Source organism: Numenius arquata, chromosome 1 (assembly GCF_964106895.1).
Source record: "Numenius arquata chromosome 1, bNumArq3.hap1.1, whole genome shotgun sequence".
NCBI classification, from domain to species: Eukaryota; Metazoa; Chordata; class Aves; order Charadriiformes; family Scolopacidae; genus Numenius; species Numenius arquata.
Window position 1 is genome coordinate 36726444 of NC_133576.1, and position 25142 is coordinate 36751585.

At 40.5% G+C, this 25142-nt stretch overlaps 1 protein-coding gene across 2 annotated transcripts in view; it reads left to right on the forward strand.

Moving 5' to 3' along the window:
- The first annotated feature begins 3623 nt into the window (after positions 1–3623).
- JAM2 (junctional adhesion molecule 2) overlaps positions 3624–25142 on the forward strand; it is a 41801-nt gene continuing 20282 nt past the window's right edge. The window contains exon 1 of one of the 2 annotated variants that reach the window (XM_074158301.1): positions 3624–3728. Coding sequence is in view for 1 of the 2 variants with exons in the window: in XM_074158219.1 (XP_074014320.1) it covers positions 3674–3728 (55 nt within the window). In the remaining variant the exon portion in view is untranslated. The remainder of the gene's footprint in view (positions 3729–25142) is intronic. The other variant, XM_074158219.1, reaches the window with a different exon arrangement.

Genomic DNA, 25142 nt, shown 5'->3' on the forward strand with positions numbered 1-25142 from the left:
CTCTCTCAGTGGCTCCAGATCCTAAATCTTCCCCCCCGCTCCTCTCATCATAACCGGGCACAGTTATCAGCAACCTTGCTGGGCTACCTGTTATTATAGATCAGCTAAGAGACACTAAGAATTTTAAAGAACACTGAACTTAGGAAAGCACAGGAACAAAGGGGGGAAATGGTGCAGAACTGTAATCTTCAGTGCTTTCACTCCGCCAAAAAGAGATGAGCTACTCACAATTCATCACACATCCATACTACCCACTCATAAACACAATAAAAAATATGCATTTGCTTACATGAAACTAGTTGATCTAATTGAATTCAATGAATAAACTTGAGATATGTCAGGTTTATGCCTGAATGGGCTATATTAGAGAAGTATTGCATTTCATTTTTATTTTTTTTTTAATAGAGGTGCAAGGATGAACATTCATTAGGTCTCCCAAGACTGCCTTCTAGTTTGGTATGTGTAAGCCATGACAGATGAGTTACGACATGGGAATTAATATCTTACTCTTCTCAGGATTAATTAAACAGCCAGTTCGCTTCTTGTAGCGCACTACTTTTCCCCCTATCCTATGCATGTTTTTGAGAAGAGGAATCATAATAATCTTCCTCTCTTACCTATCTGTAATGTGTTCGAGTATTTGCATTGCAACACCTTTGTAGCCACATTTAGCCATTCTAATCTGTTGTACTGATTTTTTTTATTATTATACCTCAAAATTATTCTAGAAATCAGCATGCAAGGTGCAGAAAAATAAATAAGGGTGGTTTGGTTTTGTTGCCCCTGCAAAATAAAACCTATTTTGAGTGGAGAAATCACCAAAAAAGTATTTATTAATATAGATTAATTTCTCTGTATTCATTTCTATCATCTGATAGCTAAGAAAAATGAAATGGTGCCAAAGTGAAAAGTCAAGAGTTTTGGCTTATGCTGTTCCACAGAATTTTTGCAAATTATTTTTCAAAACTGTTTTCACAAAGAGCTCTTTAACAAGTGGTGGTACCGTAATAAAAGAAGTAAACTTGTATTGTTAGAGCAGATTACCATCAGCACTCTGCATTCGTAAAAGAAAATTTTATTAAGAGGAGAAAGAATTTCATTGCACTGTAAGAATGTAGATTTATCTAAAATATCATCTAAGGAAATGAGGGTAATCTTTTGGTTTACAAATTATTGAGATCATTAAGAAGCATCCAAGTCTTAAAGTCATTGTACTTCCACACAATTCTTAAAGGGCTTTCTACACAAAGAAACTTGACTAGAATAGTTATTACAAAATAAGATAGCTATTCTTGACCAGCGTTCTGTGTGCAGATGTTAATTATAGACTATTTTTATTATTCTAAAAAGGAGTCTCTATGGAAAGCTCTCCAAGAATAACTGTTAAGCTCATGTTGGGTTCTATGTGCTGTTTAATGAAAATATTTTTACTACGTTTAACTTAAAAAGATTAAAAATATGGATAGCAGTCTTGAACTCTTCTAACAAAGTACTTACAGTATTTTTAAGAACACCATTGTTCAGCAAAGTACATACAGAAAAAGTATATACATTAAATGAACTATATGCACTATAAACAGTTTTCCAATAGTTCTGTAAACGCATTCAGAGTACTCTCATTTAGTTGCTGGTGTTTCCTACAGTTGTATAAGGCAAGCAGAGAAACCGTGATGTAGTTGTTGCTGCAATAAGAGAGAGGAATATAAAGAAACCGTGAAAGTACTGTGAAACTGTACTAGAAAAAGTCAGAGAAATGCTGGGGAGACAACACTGTACACTGGCTATTTGCTTCACTTGCAAGTAAAACAAAAACGTGAACAGGGTAAAAAAGGGATTTGACCTCATGCTTATATAAACCCTATGCATTTAAGTGTGTTTACTGTGGTATAAGAGTCATCTTAACGAAATCCAAATTAAACCCTATATGCGAGTCTATGTATTTGGGCAGTTAGAACTGAATGCTTACTGTGGTGGAAAGGCTACTGTCTATCCTCATCCCAGTGTCTAATGGGATACGTTCTCCTCACGATTCATCTCTTCATTCCCCTCGTCAATTCATTGTCGTTACATCAGCTTTAGTAGGCATCCTATGAGCTCTCCTTTATTTTAGTTCCATAATGCCATATCTTAACATTCCCCACCTCTATATTACCAGGCCCCTCCCATGTATTTAAATTTTATATCAACATGGTGTTTCTATCACCATGTGGCTTTAAACATTAAAGCAGTCCGACTGAAATCAATGAAAGTTTGTATATGCTTAAAGTTATGATGTGTTGGGCCACACAAAATAAAGAACTTTTCTATTACCTATTGAATAGTTTTGATTTTATTAAATGCATGTCACCATTGTACTGGTAATATATACTTGTCATATATATATGTGTGCACATTTTTTTCAGAAATATTGCTTGTATTGTAAATACATACTTGCATATGAAAAACAAGCTAAGATTTTGATTCGAAGTGCGTCATGTTATCCTACTTCTTTGGTCTCCATTAAAATAGCTGCTAGGGACTTTATTTGTAAATAATCTTTCCTTGTTTTGCTACAGTCTAACAAAATATAACCAACATAGCTGTTCTGATTATCAGAGAAATGATTATGATACTTTTCTTGCTATAGAACCATATTACGTCAGTGATAATATATTTTTAAGATGTCATTAGAAACTACTCAGATGCAGTATTAACTGTCATAATGAGTAATTTTCCTTGATTCATAAATTTAAAGGGCCATTACACCTTCTGTGTATTTAATCAAGAATCTCCCAGACTGGTATAAACTATTAATTAAAAAACAAATATATATATATATAAGGCTTTGAAGGTCGCCATGTAGTATCCATCTTCTGCCGGATAGCGGGTGTCCCCTGCAGCCGGTGGGGCTTTCTCCAGCCCAGCCGCACAGAGGCACAAGGAGTCACTGCGGCTTCAGGCAGCGCCCGCCTCATACTCACACCGCTCCCTTCCCGTCCGCGACATCCACATTTTTGTTGCGTGATTTCACCCTGTTAATTCCTCCTTCCACCCCCGGCTGGGTTTGACTTCGGGAAACGTACCAACAGGGACCATGGTCTTCTTTGAGAGGTTTAAGCTTTTCGTAAAGTTTATTCCGTTGCAACAAATGTCCTTCAGCTTATGAAGACCCCGCGGTTTAAAAATATAAGTAATCCGAGGGAAGAGGTGCTGAGTACAGTACGGTACGGCCCCGGGATGCGCGGGGGCACCGCGCTGGCCCCACGGCGAGGGGAAGGAGGGGAAGGAGGAGGAGGAGGAGGAGGAGGAGGAGGAGGAGGGCGATGCGCCCGGAGCTGGCGCGGAGCTGCTGCCCGCCGCGGCTCGGAGCCGGTGTGGGGCCGGGAGGCGCCTCCTCCGACACGTTAAAAGTTTTGGGGTGGAGGAGGAGGAAGAGGAGGAGGAGGAGGATGGGGATGGGGGGCGGAAAAGGCATCGTCGGGGCAGAGGCAGAGCCCAGCGGGTTGCGCCCCGTCCGCCGCACCTGCTCCGCGGCGGCTTCCCGGGCGGCCCCGGCGCCGCCCCCCCGTTCCCCCGGGCCCAGGCGAGGCCGCGCCGGGCCGCCCCCCCCGGCCGCGCCCCACGTCCCGCCGCCGGCGTCGCCCGGGCGCTTATTAGCCGCTGCCGCCGGCGGGGAGCGGCCGTCGCCGGGAAGATGGCGAGCCGCAGCCTCCGCCTGCTGCTCCTCGGTTACTTGGGGGTCCTGAGCTGTAAGTGGCCGCGTCCCTTCCCCGGCGTGGGGCGGGTACCGCTCCCTCCGGCCGCGGGGGGAACGGTCCCCTCGGAGTGCGTGTGGAGCGGGTGGGGGAAAGTCTCGGCCCCGGGGCTCTCGGCAGCCGAGAGCCGCGCCCGCCCTCGCCGTGGCGCCGCCCGGAGTCCCGGGGAGCCTCCGGGCAGCTTCAGGGCGATGGGAGCTGCGGGGGGATGGAGTTTCCCCTCCCTCGCCCCCGGAGCGAGAGGAGCCGAGCCGCCTCTCCAGCAAGGCGGTAACGGCGGCGGCGTCCCGCGGTGGAGCCGGGGCAGCGCTGCGCACTGATCGTTTCCATGTGTCTCCTGTTTTCACACAGATGTGACCTGTTTAAGGCGGGCCTGTCTGAGGCGAGGCGGTGGCTCTCTGCAGCGATGCAAACTTTAGGATGCAGGCTGCGTAGTTTGCTTTTCCTGATGGCCTTTACGGGATGAATGAACAAGTGGCGGGAGCGTGGTTTGGGTTGCCAGCACTGGATGCTGCAGCTCCAGGACAGGCTTATGCTTCCAATGTTTTTATGGTCCTGGTGTCTACCTTGTTAAAAACAAAAGGATATTAAAATAAGTTGGTAAAAGCTGCCCCACCCAGAAAGTACAAGCAAATAAGAAAAAAAAAAAAAAAAAACAAAACAGATTGCAGAGCTACATACCTGTGAAGAAGCAGTGAATTAATATACAGTGTTAATAGTGCTGATTGTGTGATAAGGCTGTCGCTTTCAGATCGTGTCTTACTGTGTTTCTGTTGTATCCTTCTTGTGCCTTGCTGATATTTTAGGGGAAAAAGGCTGTACGTGGAGATAATCTTTTGAAAAGAACTATGTAGCACAGCCTTGCAATGGAGTGACTGCCTGGTTCCAGCCTGGAACGGGTTATTAATCTGTTGTGAATGTGGGACATCGATAGTGCTGATGCTGGGTATGTTGTGTAGTTTACCTTTCATTCCTCCTCACCTAACAGGAACTTCTCTGTGTGGAAACTGCTTTTTTCCTTGCAGAGGAGAGATGAGTCCTGTCGAGGAGAGACTTGGAATGACGTGTGGCTGTTAGATCTTTGGTTTGGTGGTGGTTTTTCTTTTCCCTTCTCTTTGCTTTTACGAGACCTTATGGAACTGTTGGGCTGTTAGATGGGCACCTAGCACAGACTTTCTCTTTCATGTAGTAAATAATGATAAAAATTATGTTCTTTGATTATTTTTTTTTCTTTGTTGTTAATTGCATGGGTATATCTGAGCAGATGAGGCTGCTATGGTTTTTTTGGTGACAGGTTTCAGTGCCTTCAGGCTGCTCGGCTTTCTGGTTAGTTGTGTCTGCTGGCAGTGCTGGCTTTGAGCAGTGAGGAAATAATAGAGGGTGGTTTGGAAGCAGTACAGTGGATCAAAGTCTGATGCCTACATTGTTGTCAGACTTGCATTATATTTTTTTTTTTCCCCTCTTCCTGTCCCAATTCCCAAGAAACACCAGGTGGGGAGAAAGTTTACCGGCAAAGTGCTGATAAGAAGCTGTTGCATGAAGAAAGCAACTGTAGGAGGGTGTGCAAATGCTGATTGTTTGAGTGAGCCAGAGGAAATCCAGGCAGAAATCCAGGCAATCAGGGCTGCTCCTGTGGCTGAATTATTGTTCATGTGAACATATGACTGAGTAAAACTGGTGTCCAAGTCAGGTGATGTATGGGCTGAGTGGTCTCTTATGTGGGACTGGGGCCTAGTATGCCAAGGAGGTAGTGGGGAATGGGCAGAAACTAATGAGGAAAAGAAAGTAGTGGTTGATACCTGAAGTATGTGAATGTTATATTGTGGATCAGGTCTAGAGAACTTGCTTGGTAGTTTAGCTGTGGAAATGAAGAGCTGTTGGTGAAAGGACATCAGCATAGCCGAGAACAGTGCTGAGGTAGATGAGGTTTGGATTACTTTTCAGTGAGAACCTACAAGGCAACATAAATGATCTGCAAAAATAGTGATTTCTCTGAGTTAAAGCTTCTCTTTCACCTTTAATTTAGGGGAAAGTAAGGGAGTTGGAGGTCATCAGTCATATTCTCTGTCAGCATGAGCTCCTGAAACTGATGTTATCTGGAAAGTTTTAAAAGGTGCCACAGAGTAAGACTTGTGAGCCCTGTTGGCAAGATAGTTAGAAAATGTACAGAAATGATTGTTATTAATCTCTGGAGAAGGTAGTATGTACTGATGAACTGGCCTTTTTGTGAAACTTCCAGGTGTGATTTTTCTACTGTATTAGTGTGCAGTAGAAATTAAACTTAAGCTGGTGATGCTGGAAGCAAATCCAGTACAATGTGTCTGTGTGAGGACAATGCAGGGGCAATAAATAGCGGTCTTACATAAACATTTGATGGAGTTCACAGGGGCAGTTTGAGCAATAAATAAGGTGAGTGTGGGGTGGTTTTTTTGTTTTTGGTTTTAAAAGAAACACTCCTTAGTGCACAGGAATCTTTCAGCCAGATACAGAGGTTCAAGGCCAAAAAAGCCTTTTGTGCCTTGCCTCTGACAAGAAAAATTTGTTTGCTGGATTAACTTGGTAGGGACTTACTCCGATTTCTAAATCGGAGTCCATATTCAGGTGAGATGGGATTTCTTAAGTTTGTAAGACTGAATACTTCTCTAGTAATATTTGTACAACATAATACTATAAACTAGACTACCTATTTTTTTTTTTGAGAGGGAGTAGGGGAAAGAGACATCAAAGGAAGATTCCTTCTCTTGTTATTTTTATTGAGAAACGGTATCCTTTGCTATAGACTGCTAGTAGTCTACAAACCTGCACAGACTAGTTAGGGATGGACCTGCTGGGAAGCACTTCTGAGGAAAAGGATCTGGGGGTCCTGGTGGATAGTATGGTGGATCCATGAGCCAGCAATGTGCCCTTGTTGCCAAGAAGGCCAATGGGATCCTGGGCTGCATAGGGAAGAGTGTGACCAGTAGGTCAAGGGAGGTCATTCTTCCCCTCTACTCTGCACTGGTGAGGCCACAACTGGAATACTGCGTCCAGTTCTGGGCTCCCCAGTTCAAAAGACAGAGAGCTACTGGAGAGAGTCCAATGTAGGGCAACAAAGATGATTAAGGGATTGAAGCATCTCCCTTATGAGGAAAGGCTGAGAGAGCTGCAGCTCTTTAGCCTGGAGAAGAAAAGGCTGAGGGGAGACCTTATTAATGCTTATAAGTGTCTAAAGGGTGGTTTGAGGGAGGATGGAGCCGGCCTCTTTTCAGTGGTTTCCAGTGACAGGACGAGGGGAAACGGGCACAAGCTGGAACGTAGGAAGTTCCACTCAAATATGAGGAAGAACTTCTTTATGGTGAGGGTGACAGAGCACTGGAACAGGCTGACCAGGGAGGTTGTGGAGTCCCCTTCTCTGGAGACTTTCAAGACCTGCCTTGATGCAGTCCTGAGTAATGTGCTCTAGGCAATCCTGCTTTAGCAGGGGAGTTGGACTAGATCTCTAGAGGTCCCTTCCAACTCCAACAATTCCATGATTTTGTGATAGGCTGTGAGGTAATGGTAAGCTTCTTAAATATAAACAAACAAATGATAATTTACTACAGAAAAGCAATGTTTGTTAACAATGTTCAGCCTAACTCTTTTTGTTTATGACTGTGGTGACACTGCACAAGATACTAGAATACTTCTAAAATGGATAAAAATTAAGAACTTGGTTGAAAGACTTTCTTGTCTTTAAAAGGGAGACTTGTTCCTCTCTAGCTTATAGAATCATAGAATATTTTGGGTTGGAAGGGATATTTAAAGGTCATCTAGTCCACCCCCCCTGCAATAAGCAGGGACATCTTCAGCTAGATCAGGTTGCTCAGAGCCCCATCCAACCTGACCTTGAATGTTTCCAGGGATGGGGCATCTGCCACCTCTCTGGGCAACCTCTTCCAGTGGTTCACCACCCTCATAGTAAAGAATTTCTTCCTTCGATCTAGTCTAAATCTTCCCTCATTTAGTTTAAAACCATTACCTCTTTTCCTGTCACAACAAGCCCTGCTAAAAAGATTGTCCCTATCTTTCCTGTGGGTCCCTTTTAAGTATTGAAAGGCTGCAATAAGGTCTCCATGGAGTCTTCTCTTCTCCAGGCTGAATAACCCTATCTCTCTTAGCCTTTCTTCATGGGGGAGGTGCTCCATCCCTCTGATCTTTTTTGTGGCCCTCCTCTGGACCTGCTCTGACAGGTCCATGTTTTTCCTGTGCTGAGGACTCCAGAGCTGGAAACAGTACTCCAGGTGGGGTCTCAATTTCACCCTCTTGGTTAGGGCTCAGAAGAAGTTTTTGGCTGTGTTATTGGCATGTCTCTCAGAAATCATTGCCTTTGCTGTGTTGGAGCAAGTCAAGCTCTTTCCCTTAAACCTAGGCACAATACTTGAAAGGAATCTTCATCTGAGAGGACTTAGCCAGAAGCAATGCTGTTCTGTGGTAAGGGCTTTGTCTCTCTTCTTCCCCTCTCTCCAGTAGAGCAAGCTGGTCCCTGGCTGGCTCTGCAGCGTTCTTAGTTCAGGTTACTGGCCCCGCAGGCTGCTCTTGGATATGTGAAAGAAAAAACAAGGGTGACTGTCTTCCCTCACGGCATAGAGGAAACATATCTGGAAATGTAATATCAAGACAACTGCAATTCCTCTTGTTTTCTTCTGTTTAAGGTGGATGTATGGAAGTGGAAGACTTTATTTTGCTGTCACTTGACCTTCAAGGTCGTATTTTCTCAGTTTTAACGTTGCAACAATTCTTTGTTCATGTCATAGGGCATGTATTGCTGGTAATTGTGAATACCATAGGGCATCTGGCATTAATAATGAGAGTTAAAACTACCTCTGTGATTAGCAGATCTAATTGAGCCTGGATGAGGTCTTCTTATTGGCTATCTAACTGAATTACACAAAGATATTTTTGCAATAGTTTCCTGTATTATACCTATATTTCCTACTGCAGACTGTTTTGGCAGTAACACAGTAACTGCCAGGTTCTGCTGCAGAAACTGCCTGATGGCATCGCAAATGACTAGGCAGGAACTCGCAAGCAGTTGAACTTTGACTTCACCTTTTCTCTTTAGTTGACCAACTTGAAACATGTACAATCATCTTCTGTGACCTAGAGCTACCAAAGTTTTCTGTGTCCACTGATTAATTTCAAATGTTATTGGGAGCGTGTGCAGTCATTTTGTTAAAGAAGTGAGCTAAAAATGTTAGAGAAGGCTTTTACCCTTCCTCAAAGGGTGTCCCAAGTGCCTTAGCCTCTTCTCAAGTGCTGGTGGTCACGAGAGAGTAGCTCTCTTAAGTATGGGAGGAGCTTTTTGTACAACTAATTTAAAAAAAAAAAAATTATCCAGTTTTCTCATAGTTTCACATGAGTAAATAATAGTGATATAGTACAGTGATATTCACTGAAGGTGGATAGTGACATGCATGTGAGTCTTCCACAATAGCAGTAAGCAAGCTTACCTTGTTGGGGGTGGGTGGGTGTAGGTTTGGGTTGTCAGTGCTTTTGGAGGAGCAGGAACAAATAGTAATTTAGTTATGAAACTGGGATTTGAAAGTTTAGATATGCCATGATCTACTTAGAGTCCATCAAATGCTCAAAATGTCATCTTTCTGTTGGAGCACTTCTTGAGACAGTCTGTTCATCGTCAGTTCCCTGCAGCTGGCGATCCCATTTAGGAGTACTTTTCTCAAAGTCTTAGTGTTGTACTTTCTCTTAGCAGTGCTAGAGGTGACTCCAGAGTAAATGCTTACGTAAAGGAAGATTATGAAGAAATGTTCACGCAGCCAGAAATGTCCACGTCGCAATATAGATGTCTTGTATATCAAAACAATTGAAACCCAAGGTAGACATTTGTATTTGTCACTGCAGGCTATTTGTCAGGGCCATATTGAATGGCTAAATTAAGGTTCCCTTGAAGTTATACAACAATATTAAAAAAAAAAAGTTGCTTAAAATAGTGTCCCTGTGGATGTAGACAATGAACTATCTTATTGCTGTTTTATCTTGTTTGGCTAGTTGGGGTTTGGTTTTTTTTTTCTCCACCGTGATAACTTTGTTGCATTATTGCATAGATGTGGGAAAATAGATTGTTTACAAGTTCTGACTTTCTAGTTTAGTGGTTAATTTATAATGGGGTTAGCATTTTAATGGAAACTGAGGAAAATGTTATGTGGAAGCTGAAAGGCAATTCATTTAACAGTAATTAATTCTATTCTGTGTAGGTCACCTTCTCCCACTGCCCCTCAGCTCTGTTACAGTTTTACTTTCTGACATGACTTTTCCCATCCCAGGTACTTTACAAAGAACTCTCCGTTTTAATGAAACACTTCTGCAGAAAAGCCTATCACATCTTCCTCAAAATGTTGTACGTGATTGTGCTGTAATTCCACCACAGGAAGCTTAAAGCAAATATTATGGTGCCTTGTAATAAAGACAAATTATTTGTTTCTATCATCTAAATACTGGTGGTTTTTTTAGGGAAATACATATTCATTTCAAAGGATGAGACAGCAAGTGAGGCTGGAGGAACATTTGGAGGATTGCCAGTGTTTGTGCTAACCTGTATTTCCAAAGCCACTCTCTTTCTGGAGTGAATTTTCTCCAATGAGGTCTGTCACCTCTGTGCTCACAGTATATCATTGAGCACTTGAGTGCTTATATAAAACTTCTTAAATCAGGCAGAAGGTGAGCTTGGCAGCTGAACATCTGGTCCTGTTCACTTGTCAGTTTCTAACACACACTGGGAGGTGAAGGAGCTCTTGGAGAAGTAAGAAGGGGAAAATAGCCATTTCTGAACAACAGCAAGTAATACAATAGCAGTAGTTGTTGGACCACTAGTGAGGCTGTAACTCCTCCTGGTTAATAGGAATTAAAGTAGTCACTCAGTTTCTCTCAAAGGTTATTCACGGGGGAAAACATGATAGGCAGATCTGGTAATAAACCTTTTGAATGCTTGCTTTTTACAACTTCAGAACTTAGCAGTTTTCCAGTTTGATCCTAGCTGTTTGAAAAAGTAAGAAATGGTCAGACTTGAGCTGGAAAGAACAGACCCTATAGGTATGAAATCAACAGATATATTTATGTAGCTTTTGTTTGGATTAATTTCTTAAGGGTTTAACATGCTCTCAAGCACATGCAAAGCACTGGATCAGACTCACAGGGAAACAAAACATTATTGTGTGGATGGAAAGTGATGTATCATAGGGTTGGTTTAGTACCAGATAATGTTAACTATAGGGACTATATTTGCTGTTTGTGAATTGCTAGCATAGTTCTTGGATGAACATGTTCATGTTCATGATGGAACATGCATATTTGAGAAGTGACTTTTGCTTGAATTAACATTATAAAGAAACCAAAATGATTATGTATTGTGTGTCAGCCTGCAGACACAAATTGGGTGAAACTCTTGGAGGTGGTATGCTAAGTCATAACATTGTGTATGTTGGCTAGAGCTGGGTTAGAGTTGGAGAAGTGCTTGTGCTTGGCATACTTGTAAACATATGAGGAAACGTATTCAAACTCTAGTTTTCTGCATATCACGTTATGAGAGTTAGACAGCAGTTTACCACTTGAATGTATAGACAGTACTTACCTCTGGACTCCCTAGTTCATAACTGAAGCCTTCCAGTAACAGTACTGGCAAAAATGAGTAAAACCGTATCATCTGGAATGACATCTGTAGAATGTGTAGGTGCGTATAGGTGCATACTATGCTTAGCTTTTGTGCTCCAGTACCCTTCCTGTTTCTATAAAATGGTCTTAAAAAGTAATTATTGGTTATCTGCCTTCTGATTATTGGGCCATCTAAACTGATTTTTTTTTTTCTACCCCTAGTCAACCACAAAGGTGAGAAATTATCTTTTAAACTCATGGCTTCTTGTTTGTGGTTCTTGTTTTGTTTCCCTTGTGCCAGATTGACTGGGATTTTGGGGAGTGTGACAGGGCTTTGATGCAGCTTTGATACCATTCAAACTGGTGGTGGTTCACACTTTGAAACTGGGATTAAAGCAAGCTGTCATTAATAACAAAGGGCTATACTTCTGTGTTTGGGGAGGCTGCTTCCCTGCATAAATACAGAAAAATCTGAGAGTGCACAGTGGCTGGGGATGAGAGCATGAGCTTTGGTATGCCAAGACCTGTGGAGGGCTGCTGGCTGGGAGCCCCTACAGCTCTGGCTTGAGGCATTGCTCAGTGGCGTTGACTGGGGTGTTCTGAGACACCTTTTTCATGCTACAGAGCTTTGCTGGTGTTGGGTTTGACTGGTGTTGAGCTTGCTTGAGAGCTTGAACATTTGAAAATGTAGGTTGGGAGAAAGTCAGGCCCTGCTGAGAATAAAGCACTTGGCCGACCCATGCTATATGAAAGGTGTGTGCATTAATTAAGTTAACTCTTAAGGTAAGCAAGTTAATTCTAAACGGAAATATATGCTTTCTGTAATAAATGTAACATGACTGAAGAGTCTTTAAATGCTGCTGCTGAATTAAACAAATCTTAATGTGATGTTCTGCCAATTGAGATGCTATATGTCAAGATTTGGAAAAGGGTATAAATTAGTAAATTCTAACAGATAAATGCATATATTTCATTGCTTGAGACTTAGAAGATTATAACTAATCAGTGACTTACACTGCACATAAACAGCTCCAGGTTGTTTCAGATGTCTGCAACTCTTAACTGTAGAAATAATTGAATAGAGGAGGATTATGTCTAAAACTGAAGTAGTAGAATATCATAGGAAGACATCACTGATATCTGCTTAGCACTGTTCAGAAACAAAAATGTCTGATAAATGTTGCTAGGTTGAGTTCTTTTGTGCGTTTTGTTGGGTTTTTTTTGTGTGTGTCTGTTCATCCCCCCTGCTTTTCTTTAAAGAACAAACATGTATGATAGGGTTCTCCTTGGAAGGTGGGGAAGAGGTGTGTGTGGGGGTGTTTTTTTTCTTTCATTCTCCTTTAATGTCCACAGAAAATCCAATTAAAAGATCACAAATAGCAATGCTTATACGTTTGAAGACTTTGTGCAGAAAAGGTCTTTATCCTCTGAGAAGATTTAGTAGGTTTTTTCCATTTAAATGTCAGTAACTATTTTTGTGAGAGGTAAATGTTTTATTTTTAGTCACTATTTGAGTATTCTTTGTGTCTTGCAATGAATGCTGCAGTTGCCTTCTGTTCACCAACATAATGGTCCTCCCTGGTGTAATGTGATTCACTGATAAACAAGAATGTTGTAATTATTTGAGAGGTTCCTGAAAGGAAAAACAATATTTCAATGTTGGAATAGAGTAATACAGCATCTGAAAACATAAGAGGAGAGGGTTGGGACAGCCAAGCAGTAGTAAGGGCTCATAAGATTAAGATGATGCTGTTGTAGTATTGGAGTGACTAGAAAAGCAAATTCAGACATTCCAAATCCACTGGTAGCATCAAAGTTGGTGCCTGGGAGAGGAGTTAGAGAGCAGTAAGCAGATGCATCCATAGTGGAAGTATGCTTAGATGTCAAGAAGCAACATTTTGGGCTGCATTAGTATACAGGTTTGCTACTTGCCATACAGTCTAAGAGGACTTCATGTAATTCCATTTAAAAACAAATTGCTTTATTCTTATTTTTTGCCTTTTCTGAATAAGACCTATGTCCTGGATGTCAACTACTGCTGTTTGAATCAAGTGATACAGAAGTCTTCTGAAACGTATTAGGCATAAGATATAAATATGATTCTTACTATATATTCTGTATAAGCGTTGTTGAAGTGATGGCTCAGGGTACTTCCAGAAGTTAATGTACTTATAGCACTTGTCTTTGGAGCCTTTCAACAAATAATGTTGTAGGGGATAAAAGTCATCTGGGGAAGTTGTTTAGCAACAGGGGCTCAGCATCATATGTAGAGAGACTAACTAAAAAATTGTTTTCAGCTCTACTTTTCCCCTGTCACTGCATACTCTATTTCTTATTTTATTCATGGTCTAGTTGTATCTCTAGCTGAGTCCTCAAGACTGTAACAATCCACACACAGTTGCTGTTTGCTTTCCAGCTGTATTCAAATTTTTAGTGCCACCCCCCCCCCCCCCCCCCCCTTTTTTTTTTTTAGGGGGGAGAAGGAAGGGAAAGCAGTCCTACAAAGGTTTTGCCCAGTTGCCAAAGAGTGCAGTGGCTTTCTAAGACTAATAGCTGTTGGGAGAATGCACTGATTTTTGTGAGAGAGGAATGGAGTGATGTATCTTTATAAGCATTTAAACTTATTTAAAGTTTATTCAAAGTTTTGGAAAGCTATATAAACAGAGAAAGAGGAGTGGGGTGGCCAGTTCTTATACGTACAGACTTTCAGGTGCAGGACATTTTTCTTAGATAAAGCTAACTTAATGTCTTCTATGGAACATCAAAGCTGCACAGAAGGTGGGGTTTTCTTACCTCTTTAAGTTAGTCTTCAGTCCAACAAAAAAGTCACAGTGAACTTATATTTTTTCTAATAAAAAGTCATAAGGCTTTAAGACAGATACTTTGTCTTCTAGTAAAATAATAGAACCTAAAAGAATATCTACATAACAAAATCTACTAAACCCAAAAGGTTGTTTAACACTTCACTTTGGAAATCTGGGAATAAGTCAGTATTTAGGATCAGCCTAGCATTTGATAAAATCTGAATACAACTGGTTTTTAGTTCATCTAATTTCTTTGGGGGGAACGACACAAAGTTGAACTTGGCTCTTATTGGCATCTTTAACTACTGATTGCATATATCAGTGTATGCTCCCCCTGTACCTGTGAATTCTGTACCCATGAATTCCAGCAGAAATTAGATATTACAATCAGTAATATTATATTAACAAAATAAAATATTGGGGGGCTAAAGAGAAATTTGCCCTTCTTTTGAAGCTGAATTAGGTCACATTGCATGAATACAAAGAGAAGGAGAGGGACCAATTGTAACTAGAGAGTATCAATCAAACTAACAGTGTAGCTTGTGTGTCAAATACGTACATAAAGAAGTTAACTGGAGTCCTAGTAGCCCTGTTTGCAGGCATAGTATTTAAAATAGGATGTCAAATATAGATATGTTGGTAACTAAAACACCTTCAGTTGTGGTGTAGGTCTAATCATCTGAGAACCCCTGCTGAAATCCTGTATGTAAAAATGTGGTATGAAATCTGATTATTTTAGATGGTCAGTTGTGGTGACTGAAGGGTAGATAGTCTGTTTTTTTTTTTTTAGCTGCCCCTGCCTTGGGACGGGAAATGTGTGCTGGAGGGACAGATAGTATCCAAAGAAGCTCCTATGGCTAAATGTGTCAAGGGGGTTAGTTAAGAAATCAGACTGTTTAAGTAGAAGATATGTGTAGACTTGGCTATGTAACCTCTGAATTGGATCCTCTTTCTTGTGAAAGAGTAATTATTTTTTTTCTTGTAGGGAACCTGTTTCTTATCTGCCCTAAAACAATACCTGGTGCTCATAAATATAAATCATAAATGCTTATGTGCTTATTTTACAAAGGTGTATTCAGCAGAACTGTTGAACTTTTACTTAGTTGGTGATGAGTTCTGCTTCTAGAAGAGAAATGCTGGTAGCAATCTATTATTCAACAAGCCATCTTGTTCCCTTGCTGCCTTTCTTGACCACTCATAGCTCTGCTGAGCTGTACCATCCAGGCTCATTACAAGAAGCTCAGCCCTGCAACAGCAGTGGGAATAAATATGTAAATGTTCCCTGATCCTCTACTAAAATATATTGTTCTGTGAATTTAGAGCTGAACTCTGAAGACCTTATTTTGAGTTTGAGTTCCATGTGATCACAGTGCTTATGCTGATGTGTGTCTGCTGGCAAACAGTTTAGACAGGTTTAGTCCTTGGCCTGTTTTTCAGTCATCTTTCTCAAAAAGAGATCTTTAAACTGAAATTAGTTCACCTGAGTTGAAGGAGCACAAGCACCTTCAAAGCAGTATTACTTGGTCTTATTTCTAAAGGAAACTTCAGTTTAAGCAATAATAGTGTGACACAAGTTTCTAGAGCATCAATATTTCAGGAGCAGTTGGTTATAAAGGGAATATGGGCAGAAGTAGGCAAGGCAGATGGCAAAACAGTAGTTTAAAGTGGCATATGTGCTTACCTGGGAGTCATGGTTTCATGAAATGTGTTGATCTATTGCCTCTAACAAGTATTCTAGAAATTTAACATGTGGTTTTTGATGATATTATATCCTATGTACAATGTAGAGTATTCCAGATATAACCACAAGACTTTTAAATCTTAAGTTGTGCTTGAGAAGGTAGTGACCCAGGGGGTTGAATTCTTAGTCAGGTATGGCTTTTTAAAAAAAAAATAATTAAAAAATTCCTAGCACCACACGTTCCTGGTACTGTTTCTGTCTCTGAACTGTGACTAGATCAACTACTTAATTCTGAAAAGTCTATGCCTTCTATACAAATCATTATGTCTCCTGACTTATGTTTTTTTGAGGTAGTTCTACAGCATTACAGACTTGCTGACAACTTTTTTGTTTCATTTTTGTGGGACTGAAACAGCTGGTACTTTTTTAGTTTAAGTAACTGCAGACAAGATCATCAAAGCAAACCAGTGAATTGTGAATGTTAGCTCACATACTGAGTTTTCCCTTCTGATGCAAAGCAGCAGTGTTTCATTAGTGAACCTTATGCAAATATTCTTGAGGATGTGGTTCCTAACACACCTCTTCTGTTGGAAAGCTGTGATGATCATCAAGTTAACATTTATGCTTGTTTTAAAAATAAACAAACAGCACAGGGTTACTCTATTATGTTTATACCTGTTTCCTGTGTAACTTTCCAGTGTTGTTCTTCTAATGTTTTCTAATCTGAATACCCATATGTTGTTTTGCTTGGGTAGCTTTTAATGCGATGAAGACTGTAGTGGTTTAGTTTTGTTTTGTTTTTACTGTCTTCATCCCCTTTAAGGAAAACTTGGCACATATTATACTGTGACCTATTGTTCCTAGCTCTACCTTCCGGAGGATTTCTTCTAATCACCCTTCTCCTTTAAGCGTGCAAAACATCTTCTGTTTGTTCTAGGTCCTCTTGATATGTATCAGCCTTAATTGAACTTAAGGAGTGGCTTCAGTCTTGTTCAAATGTGCCCAGAAGGTGCTTCTATAAAACTTGATATCAAAGAACTAAATTATCTATTAAAGGCCTGTAGAATTGAGGCTAAAGATATGCATTTGTACTGTAAACTACGATGTTGATTGAAAATAATAGTCATCAAACATGACTGTTTGCTGCTTCTGGCAGGAAGAGACAATTGAACAAACTTGGCAGTGTAAGAGACCATGTGTGAATGAAAATGGGATGAGCTAATCTGGCAATTGCATTTGGATTATTAGGAAGGGTTCACCAAATCCTTTTGGCCAGGAGAGAAGTGGTCATCATGTTCCCAGCTCATATTAGCGAAGAATCTGGTCTGTAGTCTAGAGGAAACAAGTTAAAAAGTTGACTTTAGTACTGTTTATCACTAATAGGATGCAGGCCTAAAATTCACAGTTCAAGTGAAACTTGCTCAAGTGAGAACACTGCCACCAGCCCTAGGTATTGGAAACATCTCCTCAGAAATCCCAAATTCACAAAGCATTGCACAAGGCTCTTGCTGAGTATTTGTATTTAAAAAGCATCCTACTGTTTTTGGGAAGACTCTTGACTACTTTTTTAATGAACATGCTAGCTAGAATGAAGTCACAGTGTGTCCCAAAGTCAGCAAAAATTGCATAGGAGAGAGCCTGTGCAAAGCCCTCTTTAAAAACTCACCACAAAGAGTTATTCTTATGTCTGTTGCATATTAGTATAGAACTGTATTCTGGGTCAATATTTGCTTCAGAGAGAACAATTTCTTTTTAAATTACTGTATTTCAGACGTATCATCCCCTTCAGTGGAGGACATAGGTGACAATGTTGACTTGGCTTCGATTATTACACTTGGCTGAAAAACGACACATTTGGGCATAGTTGCTCAAATTAGCTACCCTACCTGCCACTGGGGATCTGTTTGCAATGCACAATTCTGGTTATTTAGCTATTCCTACACCTTTAGAAGCCAGAATTTAATACATACTTATATGTACTCATCCTCTGCATTGAAAGCTCCTTGTAGAAATGCTGACGTTAATCAAAAAGGGGTTGAGAAGACCTGAGGAAAAACTGCTCTAAATTTGAGAAGGGGCTGAGGATACACAAGGAATTAAGAGTCCAGCTTAAATGAACAAGACTAACTATGGAAAGAGACATTCCTTCAACTATAACAATGTATCTACTTAGTGATTTAAAATTGTAGTATCTTGATGTTCTTCCTAGCATCTGGAAATATGATGCTACATTGAGGGCTCCTGAATGACTTCACTGGTTCTGAATGAGCAGGGACTTCAGTTTCACATGGTGCTTACTGGAATTGTAACTAATGTTGGTTTGCACAGTTGGAAAGGAAACTAAATTTATTTTCAGGCTTTTTTAGATAAGTAATGTGTGTAGGTATATAAGTGATGGACTTCTAGAAAGCGTTTATCCTTTTCAAATTGCTCTGCAATTGCAGCAAAAGTCACTTAAGTGTTGCTGGAGATTTCAGAGGTCTTTATCTCAAGTTGTGGGCCAGAATGGTTGTGTGGTTTTTTGGGGGGAGTTGTTTGTTTCTTCTAGTTTCCCGACTCTCTTGTGTTTCTGGGCTGATTTTACAGTTGATGTAAATCAGACTAGTACTATTGCCTTCAGAGGAACATGCTGGCTTGCACTGGGTACCTAGCTTTTTTTTTTAAATTTACTCATTTGTTTTAATTTAATCATTCTACAAGAATTTATCTAGGTATCTGCACAGGCAAGTGTTTTGCTGAAATGTTAGATCTAGTAATGCAACTAGGAATTTTGTTTCTTCCAATCACAGCTGTAGTGTGTGATAGGAGGTGGGTGGGACAGCAGTGGCAAGGGGCTTCTACTCCCAGAGCCTATTCTCGTGGTCTTTTGAAACATGATGGTACTAGACACAAGTTGTCAGCATCCTGATGCATCTTAAAATAAGCAACAGCTGAAGCAGCTATAGGCTTGTGCTGCATTTAGAAGTGGTCTTTGAGGTGCTGCTGAGTTGCCATGGAAACCAATGTTGAGTGGGACTGTGAGAGGGCTGGAAAATAGGCCTTTTTGTGTGGGAGCCTGACTAGTTTAAAACCCCATCCCCTGTTTCCAGAAGCTCTCTCTGAATTACCATGGAGACAAGAAGAGTAGCAGAGTTTTGGGTCTTGTAAAAGTGCGAGCTATAAATATTTATTTGGTTAATAGCATATCCTTTTTTTGGATTGTCTATCTGTTGGAATAAACTCCATGATTTGGACACTCTACACTGAGCCTTTGCAAGCTGTGAATTCAAACTATTCCTCTCTTATGTGTGAGTAGAAAAAGAGGAGGCAAAAAAAAAACCCCAAACTTTGAAGGGAATTGAATTTTACATTTTAATTGCATAAAAATCAATTATAAATTTATCACTTCCCGCGCCATCTCATTCAGTAATCTTTCAGTGTTGGGACTGCTGAAAGCACTTGGGAGACTGTTCGATTTATCTGGAATTGTTGTGTTTTGGTGTTCAGTTTCTTCAGAAAGGCTGACCTAAATCTTTTTCTTTCTTGTCCCACGCTACTTGATTTTTATTCCCTACTTTTTCCTCTACGAGCACTTCCAGTTTTGTGTTTCCAGGGCCAACTGTCTTTGGGGGTCTGCTCTGAAATGAATCATGAACATTGTCTTAAACTCTTAGGACTACTACTGATAACTTCAGATAATTGGCACTGAAAACTTCGGTCTCTTGTTACTTTTACTTTTAAGATTTTTTTTTCTTTGCTTAACTTGAAAGTTAAGAATAAAGGCACCATCAGCTGGTGTGCTAGCCTTCCAGATTGCACTAAACAACACACAAAGCCAAGGATTAACTCATTCTTAGGTTGCCATTGTAAATGAAAACCTCTTTGCTAGTCTGCTTTGGAGTTAAAGCATTTAGCCCAATAACTTCTTTCCCCTGTGAGACTGAGAGCTCCTCAGATCCTCCAATATTAGCTTTTAATACAGACAGAAATCCCACTATTAGTCACTTTCTGGTGAAGCTTCTCTTCCCCTGTTTAAATAACTCCTGGCTGGATGAAAATGCAGTTCTGCATTCTGTTTCTCATGTGATTTCCATTACGAAGGCAGAGTTACTGAAGCTGATTAAAACCTACTTTCTGTAACAGATGATTGTAAAGGATTGTTGGTTTTTTTGCTATGTCTAAATAAAATAGCATATTTTTTTTTCTGTATTAGGCTCTAGACCTCGGGATATGTAATATGTAATAAATCCAAGAAAAACTATTTGACCATGATCGGCTTGGCCATTTAAACGCTGTTACTTTAGCCTAAGTTTTGGGGTGTAGCTTGTTTTTTGGTTTTGTTTTTTGTGTGTTTCTTGTTTTACAGAAACAACCTGCTACTTGTCAAGTTTTTTTTCTGTTTGGAGGAACTACCTAAAGTACACCTTAGGGTGACAATTTGCTTTGTTTTGCAATTGAGGTTTTGCAGGCAGGATACCTTAAAACTTGGCTGCTTTGTCTTGAGTATCTGTAGATAACTTTTAATTTTTTTTTACCGTTACTCTTGACTTGATCTTCTAATAAAAAAAAAGTAAAGAGAATATCTGCTGACTTCCCAGCAAGAGACATAGTGTGTGTTAGATATCTCACTGACCTACCATCTGGATGCTGGCCTTATTATCAAGTTCAAATGTATTGTTTGCTCTCCTGAGCAGAGGTGAGTGGAGGATTACTCCATTGTGCATGACTCTCAGCTTGGGCTGGAAGGGGAGAAAATGCCTTTGGGTTTGGGGGACATTTTTTTGGTTTTGCTGAAAGTGGGGGGAAGGTCAGTTTTGTGTGTGTCAGATACTCAGCTGTAGAGATGGAATTATGATTTTGTAATTGCTGCTCTTCCAAAAGAGAAGCCAAACAAATATTTTTCTTCCCACTGCCCCAGCTCTTCTCTCGCTCTAAAAACCTAGTCCATTCCTTCATGAATAAAAAAAATTGTCAGGAGTTAGGAGAGGGCTTATATAAAAGGAAGGGAGGGAAAGCTAGCAGGTACCTATATGCACAAATTGTGGCTCATTACAGGGATTTTCATGAGGTTATTCATAAATTGCCTTGTGGAAAAGGCACTTACTACAACATAAATATTAAACTGTGTTACTCTGCCAGTGAACTTTTATTCCCTGCATCCCCCTATTCTTCGAAATTTTTGAGTATCTAAAAGCCTGCTGCTTCTGCTGTACCTCTGTCCTTCCCAAGAGTTGTACCAAGATACTATGTTTCTAGTACTAAGGAGTGGAAATAACTAGCTATATTTTTTTTTCTCAATGCTTTAAATGCTGCCAGCACAGGCACACTAGAACAGCTTCTTTGTAGTGTGAGGAAACTAGCACTGCATCTGCTTGTATCAAGGAATGCTTTTCTTCATAGTTATAGGATTAAAAACTACTCTGTTAAAGGCAGTTTCTTCAAGCTGCTAGAAATTTTTTTTTTATTTGCCACTGGTGTAGGGATAGCATATGTATACATGGTGTAGGTTCCCTACTTTTTCTTCCTTGATTAAGAACATCTGCAAGGTCTATGTCCTAATTAGCCAGTAAGAGTGTTGGAAGTCTTGTCACGTATTTCACAGCATGTTAAGCTGCTCTCAAGAGCTGTGTGTGTTACCACCAGGTCTCAGAAAGTTGCAGCAGCTCTGGGGTCTGAACAAGTAAAACTTGCTTTGTTTAAATCTAGCAGTTTCCAAAACACAACAGAAGCACTGCTGACAGCTGGCACGTAAGTGAAGGGGCGGCTGAGAAGCTCTTAAAGTTTCTTTTGTGCTTTAGACCCCTTTAGCTGGTCAGCCAGAAAATGTGCCTTCTCTCTTGGATTACCATCCTTTATGCAGTCACACCACGCCTGTTAAAATACAAACTTGCTCTCCACATCTGGGTTTAGATGGGCTGCTTATTCCCACCCTGTAGGCCCCCCCTTCAGACTACTCTCTTATTTGTTTTATCTGGCTGAAGATATGCAGGGTTGGTTTTTTTTTGTAAATCGGATAAACTCTACCCAAAGTAAATCCTTTTCTATTATTATTCTTTAAGATTCAAGAAATTTTATAACTCAAGACAACTGAAAGACTGAAGTTGAGCTTTTTTCCTTTTTTTTCCATGATGTGGGATAACTTCTAGCCCTTGTCCAAAATTTGAAGTCTTAATGCCATGTTTATGTTCTGTTTATTTAATGAAGCTGGGTTTACTCCAGTTATTTCAGCCTGTGTTTTGGTACCTAAATCACCAATTTTAGAGATCGTTTAAGGATTTGGTCCAACACAGGAGACTCCTGCAGAACCTGTGAATACTCCTGGTCTCTCTCAAGCATGTTTACTGGTGGAGGTTAGCGTTCACCAAGCAGAACTGATGGAAGATGAAGGCTGCTTAAACACTGACTGACAGCACTATGACTGGGAAGAGTAGTGGGTCTGAGACCTGGCTACCTGCTGTTAACTGTCAGAGTTAATATACTCATGCCTGCTAATGCCACCGTGAGCAGGGTTGGTAGCCTTCCGGTTGTAGCAACCTCATATTAGAACTACCGAGAAGAATGGGAATTAGTCTTTTCTGGGTTTTGTGGGTTTATTGTTTGTTTGTTTGGGGTTTTTTTAGGTGTTTCACAACTAATTCTGTCCAAAGGTAAATAGCTTCTCCTCCCCCCTTCCTCACTTATGGACTATGTAATATATGGACTAGTTCTCTTAGGAAAATATATGACAACAGGAGAGCCAAGACAGACATGAGTGTTTAAATGCTGTGACTGTGACAAAACCCTAGGTATTAGTAGGTATTGAGTACCTCATGGTAGGTAGTTACATAGCTGAGAAGTCTGCATCGCCATCTAAGCACATTGCCCACGGTTTATCCTGAGGCAGTCATGTGTCTCAAGGATGCGAACACCAAACGGATGTCTGGTTTCCTATTCTCTTTTAGGGATTGCAGTAAGAGAACTGGCTTCATTATCACTTTATTCTTGGAACGTCAGACTTTCTAAACTTACAGTATCCTCTGAAATCCTTTGTTAAGCTTTGCTCTAGACCACCTGCTATTTAGAACTTGGCAAAACAAATACCACAAGACTGCTTTTTCTCTTGTACTTATAACTTTGTTTTGATTCTGTTCTCATGTAATTTCCTCCAGGCACACTGTTTCCTTTGATTTGATTTGACTAATATGCTTTTCCTTAATGATTCCTCCAGTTAGTAGTTTCACTTTACAGCTGTGTGTGTAATTATCAAGTGGAAAGTATGTATTTTTGGAATTTACTTCTAAACACAAGGAGTTACTGGCACGTAAGAGCAGGGGTGGTTTTTGTTGGGTTTTTTTTTTCAGTCTGTATAAAGGCAATTCATGAAAAAAAAGTTTACTGGTACAGTAATGTGTCATGTTTTCACTATTGCTCTTTATATGGTGAATTAAAATCCAAAGCTTAAAACTTAGTTTCTTGAATAGTTGTTGTCGGAGGCCTTTCTAAAAGGACAATTTAAGGAAGAGATGCTATAGCTTTGAAGAGCTCTCGTGTATTTCTACAGAATATATAATGGTTTTAATTCGGTCAGCTATCTCCGCACCACCTTAAGTTACTGTCAAACTCTACAGCTTCTTGAAGAGGGTCATGTATATGTGTGGTTTGTGTGTGTGTAAGGAGGAGCGCTGTGTGTATGTTGAACTTCTTTTTTTTTTCTGACAGATTTTGTACTTGCTGCATTGCATAGTAGGATCTTCACGTATTCTATAAATCCCTTGATGCAAGGGGAAATATGGAGACTTTGTGCAACTACAAGCTCCCAAAACAAAGTATGCAAAGTAATTTTGTGATAACTTCCATAGTGAGAAGCAAGTAGCATGATCCTGCCCCAGAAGTCATAAAATATGTTTTCTTTTTGTGGCTTCTAGCTTACGAATACTTAGACGGTGATAGTGAGTTGCCTGATATCTCTATTAAAGAGGAGAAAAACTTCCAGGGCCATGAAACAGCGAATATAATACAGTGGTGAATTGCATGTATTTGAGCTGCTTTTTGTCCAAACAGAGAAGGTTGATGTGCCAATAACTTATAAATGGCTTTACCCACACACTGGAGTCCTAGAAATGTTTCCTACCTAAGTGTTAGCTGCTCTCAGAGCCTCAGAACAAAATGCTCCTCCCCATCTTAAACACATAAAGGCAAATGTTATTTCAATAGATAAACACGATTTCTTATCTATTGGCATACAAGATAAAAGGGTGGGTGGGTGTAGTTGTTCTAGAAACAACAAGGTTTGGGTAGAAGTGGAAAGAAAATTAGTTTTCGATAAATCTGAATAGGGCTTACTAGGTTAAAAGGAAAATAACTTAATGACTTTGATGGTGTTGCATTTTGTTGTTTTGTGGGTGTTTATTTTTGTCAGTTAGGTTGATGGTTGGACAAGATAGTCTTGAAGGTCCCTTCCAACCTAGAAGATTCTGTGATTTTGTGATTCTGTGACTTCAGGCTTTATTCTAGACCAAGCTTGGACAAAACTCAGTGTGGACTTGCAGGAGTAACAGTAACTTTGGGAGACACTGGAGAAGCAGTTCTCTCGTCTGGTTTCAACAGGGTGTGGGGGTGGTCATTTTGGGGTTGTTTTTTTTTTTTAAGTCCAACAGGAAAGTTTCCTTTCTTGAAGGGGTGGAAAAAACTTCCAAGTGCTATTTGTAATGCAAATATTTTTTGCTATTCCAGTACTCTAAGGGTACGTAAATGGCACTGCTGGAATTGTCTTCACGTCTTATTTATTTTCATATTATAAACTTCTGCTGTAACTACTTTGGGCTAACGCAAACATGGTGATAAAACATACTAAGGACACGATAGTTATACACAAACTTGTGGTTTTTGGTAATGTGTACATACGAATAGCTGTTTCTTTTATAAATAAGAAATGTTGGACATTAATTTGGAAAGGGGTTGGTGAGAGATCTAGAAAGCATCAACTCTGAAGAGCAATACAGGTGTATGGGGGTGCCCAGGCTGGGCTGTCAGGTGGTGCTGCTGGGTGGCCTCTGTGTGGAGTGGCTGGGTCTGCTCCAAGCTGGACACAGCCGGTTCCAACTGACCCACCGCAGGTCATGGCTGATCCCTGCAGCCACGATGGCAGCGTCTCTGGGAAAGCCTGTGTTGGAAAGGGCAAAATGAGGCCTGGCAGCCAGGGCTGAGGGGAAAAGTGTGAGAAACAGCCCTGGGAGCCCCGAGGGGAGAGGGGGAGGAGGTACTCCAGATGTCCCAGCAGGTATCCCCTTGCAGCCCATGGAGAGACCATGGTGGAGGAGGTATTGCCCTGCAGCCAGTGGA